Raw genomic sequence first — 5,794 nt, 5'->3', positions numbered from 1 at the left:
GGATATGGATTTAATTGCGAACTGTTAGTAGGCTAATGATTTTATGATTGATCATGCTAGCTACGGCATTCGAGTCCTCATGTGTCCAACTAAGTGACAGCCTGGTGAAAAATCTGCATTACAAAAAGAAAAAAAAAATCTTTAAAGGTTATTCACGATTACGTATTGCTGCCAAGATATCTAGTCTTTACAGTGCTTTGTTATATGGAGCTGTTTGGTAGATCGCGATCTATCTAATTTGTTTGTCTACACCGTAATTAAAATGCGGCAGACTTTAATGGACAGTAAAAAAAAGGCAGAACACCGTATAACTCTAAACCGGAACCGGAACTTCATTTTGATGCACGGCTAAACAAAGGCAGAACGCCGTAACTCAATTTGAGCGTTCCAAACAAAGTGAAATAGCCGTAACTGTTGTTATACGGTGTTCTGCCTTGGTTTCTCCGAGGCTTTTCGCAGTTACGGTTGAGACGACCCATTATTTTCTCGGAAAAACAACGAAATTGACTCTTTAGAAGAAGATACTTATGCACATGATAAAGGAATGTCTTGAATGTCCCAAAAATATCAATAACTCATTTTCGACAAAAATCAAAGTTACGGTCTTTTGCCTTTGCACGGCAGAGTAGTGGCCTAATGGTTAGCGTCGGACTTGTAACCCAAATGTTGCTGTATGTGTAGACTTGGATGGGTTAAATGCAAAGAACAAATTCTGAGTATGGGTTACCGTACTTGGCCTACTCATCTCATCACCTTAAAAGAAAAGTTCTCTCTCAAAAAAAAAGCACAGTATTCAGTTTATGCATACACAGGATCAGTGTTGGGGGTAACGCATTACAAGTAACGCGAGTTACGTAATCAGATTACTTTTTTAAAGTAACTAGTAAAGTAACGCATTACTTTTTAATTGACAAGAGAATATCTGAGTTACTTTTTCAAATAAGAAAAAGTACTTAAAATAATACTTTTTTTCAATTTATTGATTGACAGCTCTCCTGTCACCATGTTGAGAGAAATCAGAAGATGTTACTGTAGTTCTAAAATAAATATGAATATGCATTAATTCATCTCACTCACAAAAAACAAAACACAGATTCAGTATTCCTCAAAATGAATAAAAATAATGACTCAAACCTGCAGTAATTAAATGTTAAACAACACAAATATCCTTTATGTATTTAATCCCATTCTATTAACCAATGTCTTTGCTTCTGACCTTCGATGATCCAGTTCAACCATACTAATAAGCAAAAATTGCTCTAGACGAACATTTGTGTGTCTTTTTTTATTGCTGACGTGTGTTGAAATTTCTTCTTCTGTATTCTACTGTACGGACGTAAATTTACTTTCCATTCAGCCTGAGGCTTATTCATTTCACTTTTGGTGTGAAAAGGCTTTTATATTTGCCAAAAATAGAACTTTTTTATTTTAAAAACAAACAAGCAAGCCCTGTCCAGATTTAAAAAGTAACGCAAAAGTAACGTAACACATTACTTTACATAAAAAGTAACTAAGTACCGTAATTAGTTACTTTTTTATGGAGTAACGCAATATTGTAATGCATTACTTTTAAAAGTAACTTTCCCCAACACTGCACAGGATGCAGTATAATAAATCAGCATACTGCATTTCAGAACATTTATTGTTACCTACAGCATACAATTTCACATATTATGTTTAAAAAGATCAGTAGGCGGTATACATCACAGTATACTACACTTGACATACCTGTTAAAAAACAATCAGCAGGCAGTACACAGTATATACTATCACTGCAGTAAGGAGCCTACTGCATGCTCTTTCACATACCTTTTTAAAAAACAACAGGCAGTGTAAGTACTAGATTTCATGTGTTGGTAATGTAGCAAACTGCAATTTGAAATGCTTACTACCTACTGCATGCCTTTTTGACATTTTTCAAAACCAGTAGGCAATGTACAGTCTGTTCTATCACTGCAAACTTAACAGTACAGCATAATACAGTTTGAAACGTTTATCACTACCTACTGTGTCACATACTGTTTTCTCTATAACTAGTAGGTAATATACAGCATATACTAATATCACAGCATACTGCATTAAAGTCATGTGACAATATAGTGTAATACTTTCAGATACTGTATTTATCACTACATACTGTCACATACTGTTTTCTCAAAACTAGTTGGCAGCATTCAGTATGTACTATCACTGCATACTTCATTAGTCACATGACACTGCAGCGTAATACAGTTTGAAATGTTTCCTACCTACTGCATAGTCACATACTTTTTTTCAAAACTAGTAAGCAATATACAGTATACAGTAGTCAACATTTGAAGTGGATCAAAAAAGTGAATCAAAGTTGTCCTAAGACAAGAATGCATTTTGGTTTTAGGTTTTAGGACAACTTTGATGAAAGGTTTTGATCCACTTCAAACTAGAGAGAATCACTGCATACTACAGTAAAGTCTACACTGTGTTTAATTGAAATGTTTATCCTCACCTACTGCATACTCTTTCGCATGCGGCCTACTTTTTCATTAAATAGTATATACTGCGCAGTTCAGCAGGACTCTAGTATTCCATCAGGTGTGTGTGTGTGCGAGTGAAGTGGGCAGGTTTTCCTCCGACTTCACTCGGTTCAAGTCATCACACACTCTCTCACCCTCCTGCATACAGAGCTGACTGAATATGTTTGTGTTTTCACAGAACCTGCATTGGGCACGAGACGTGTTGCTAGGGAGCAGTGTCCCATGGCAACAGCTGAAGCACATGCCGGCACAAGGACTTTTCTGCGAGAGGAATAAGACCAATCTGTTCAACGTAAGTCACACAAGCATGCAGCCGCACTTATGTCAAAGTTCACCGTATCACAGCAAATTTAGGAGATATCTGGAGATATTAGTGATGTGTGTTTATCTGGCAGAGCGAGTCTGCTGTTCATACACATGTGTGGGATGTATGCCATCATGAGATCCTTCGATACAGTGCAGTAAAATCCCTCCACACACACACACAAATCCAGAGAGATTACGACTCCTCACTGAAAATGCCCTGAACTGGCTGGATTTGCAGTCCTCGCTGCACACCATGAGGCAGACAGATGGCATCACTATGGTGTGTGTACATGTGTTGTTGCTGTTTTGACCAGTGGCCTTTTGGCACATTGGTACAGTCTTCACAGAGCTGAGGCCGTAACATTAGTGTTTTGTTAGTGTGTCTACCTTTGGCTGTGGGTGCGGTCGCTGGGAGGAAGCAGCCTGTGGCTTTGTCAGTTTTGGCACACGGCGGTATAAAAACACTCGGGCGTCATGTCTCGCTGGGCTTCAGAGCTCTGCCCACTAGGATACACCAACCTTGTACCCACCTGTTCTCAGCTTATGAGAAAATCCTCACATACACAAGCAGCATCCGGTCCAGGGCTCATGGAAACTTCTGAAGAGCTTTTGCATTGTATTATGGTGGGCATTTTAGAGATGTTTTTTATGGTTATTTCTTTAAAGGGACAGTTCATTCAAAAATGAAAATTACCCCATGATTTACTCACCCTCAAGCCATCCTAGGTATATATAACTTCTTTCAGACAAATACAATCTGAAGTCCAATAAAGTGCGTCCATCCATCATAAAAAGTGCTCCACACGGCTCTGAGGGATTAATAAAGTGAAGTGAAGTGATGCGTTTGTGTAAGAATAATAACCATATTTAAAACTTTATAAACCATAACCTCTAGCTTCCGCTAACTGTCGTACGCGCGTTCAAGAGAGTGTGACGTTCCAGCATGATGTAGGACGTAAGCGTAGCGTAAGTTCTGGTGAGAAGTGACGAACGCAGAAGCGCAGAGGAAAGAGCAAAGCAAAACACTGGTCACAAATTAGAGATACAAAACGAGGATTGAGGAGACTGGTTTTCCTTTGCTGTAAACAAAACTTGGTACTCACAAGACTAGCATTTTCTCACCAGAGCTTACGCTACACCTACGTCCTACATCAGGGATCTTCAAACTCGGTCCTGGAGGGCCGGTGTCCTGCAGAGTTTAGCTCCAACTTGCCTTAACACACCTGCCTGGAAGTCTATAGTATGCCTAGTAAGACCTTGATTAGCTGGTTCAGGTGTGTTTAATTAGGGTTGGAGCTAAACTCTGCAGGACACTGGCCCTCCAGGACCGAGTTTGGAGACCCCTGTCCTACATCATCCGCTGGAGCACCACTCTCTCGTGAATGCGCGTACAGTTAGCGGAAGCTGGAGATTACGGTTTATAAAGTTTTAAATATGGATATTATTCTTACACAAACACATTGATTCACTTCAGAAGGCCTTTATTAATCCCCGGAGCCGTGTGGAGCACTTTTTATGATGGATGGACTCAATTTTTTGGGCTTCAAATCTCGACCCCCATTCACTGCCATTATAAAGCTTGGAAGAGCGAGGACATTTTTTAATATAACTCTGACTATTTTTCTGAATGAAGAAACTCATATACACCTAGGATGGCTTGAGGGTGAGTAAATCATGGGGTAATTTAAATTTTTTGGTGAACTAACCTTTTAATCTAACAGGTATTCTATGTTGCCCAATGGTATCCTTCAAACAATGTGCAGATTTAAAGGGGTAATTCACCCAAAAAGAAAATTCTGTCATTTACTCAACCTCAGGCTGTTCCAAACCTGTATGAGTTTTTTTTTTTTCTTCTGTTGAACATAAAATAAGATTTTTTTTGAAGAATGCTGGTAACCAAAAAGTTGACGGTAACCATTGACTTCCATAGTGTTTTCCCCCATACTATGGAAGTCAATGGCTACCACCAACTGTTTGGTTACCAACATTCTTCAAAATATCTTCAGGTTTTTAAACAAATTGAGAGTGAGTAAATGATGACAGAATTTTCATTTTTGGGTGAACTATTCCTTTAAGTGTATAATTAATGTTATGAAATAAAAAAAAAGTTAAAAAGCATCAGAAAAATATTAAAGAAGTGTAAATAATATTGAAGAAAAAAACCCCCAGTGTTTAACAGCTAAGATGAGATTATATTTTGAAGCTATATTTTGAGATATAAAGTTTCAGTTTCAAGAAACAAAGCTGCAGTAGTCACCTTTTTTTTTAAATTTTTTTTTTTACGTATTTCTATATTTTTTATGAATTGTGGTTGGGTTAAAACCTTAAATCCCATGTCCAAAAAATTATATTATTTAAATGAAAATTATTGCAGTCATTTTCTTGGTTGTGCTCCGTTTGATTGACATTTATGCACACGCTCTATGAAGCTATTGAGGTTTAATGACAACAGCGACATTTAATAGTTCACTGTTATGACAAGCTGCATTGGCAAATGGGAATGCTTGAATTATACGAATATAACAGTGAAATGTAAATTATGTCCTGCTGAACAAACTCTCAACTGTGTTTAGCTACACAATCACACTGTTGAAGTGCTTGCGACTGCCACATCTGGACTCATAAAACTATATTCTTATGACCTTCCTGAAGGATTTAATATAAAATGCTCCTGTATTTCTGACAACTTGCATTGCATGCTTTTTTCCACTCTTTGACCACTTTCAAATGTAATTTTGTTTACGTAGAAATGGTAATTGATCGATAATTAAATAAATTTTTTTCCTTTATTTATATTTCACTTTATTCAATACAGATTGTCAAAGCAGTTTTACAGTCTTAAACAGGAAAATGTTTCAATAATGCAAACAAAATTCAATTCTGCTGTAAAGAAGCTCCAAAAAGAGGACAATAGTTAACAGTCAATTTTTCATTTAAAGGGGTCCTATTATGCTATTTCACTTTTTGAATTTTAG

General features: G+C 37.2%; 1 protein-coding gene across 1 annotated transcript in view; it reads left to right on the top strand.

Annotated features, from left to right (window-relative positions):
- Nucleotides 1–5,794, top strand: part of LOC107678378 (calcineurin-binding protein cabin-1-like) — a 98,014-nt gene that overhangs the window by 50,224 nt on the left and 41,996 nt on the right. The window contains exon 31 of the mRNA XM_016473616.1: nucleotides 2,692–2,805. Coding sequence (XP_016329102.1) covers nucleotides 2,692–2,805 — 114 coding nt within the window. The remainder of the gene's footprint in view (nucleotides 1–2,691; nucleotides 2,806–5,794) is intronic.

Source organism: Sinocyclocheilus anshuiensis, unplaced genomic scaffold (genome assembly GCF_001515605.1).
Source record: "Sinocyclocheilus anshuiensis isolate Anshui unplaced genomic scaffold, SAMN03320099.WGS_v1.1 scaffold112, whole genome shotgun sequence".
NCBI lineage: Eukaryota > Metazoa > Chordata > Actinopteri > Cypriniformes > Cyprinidae > Sinocyclocheilus > Sinocyclocheilus anshuiensis.
Note: the sequence above shows the minus strand (reverse complement) of the source record. Positions and strands in the feature narration are given on the sequence as shown.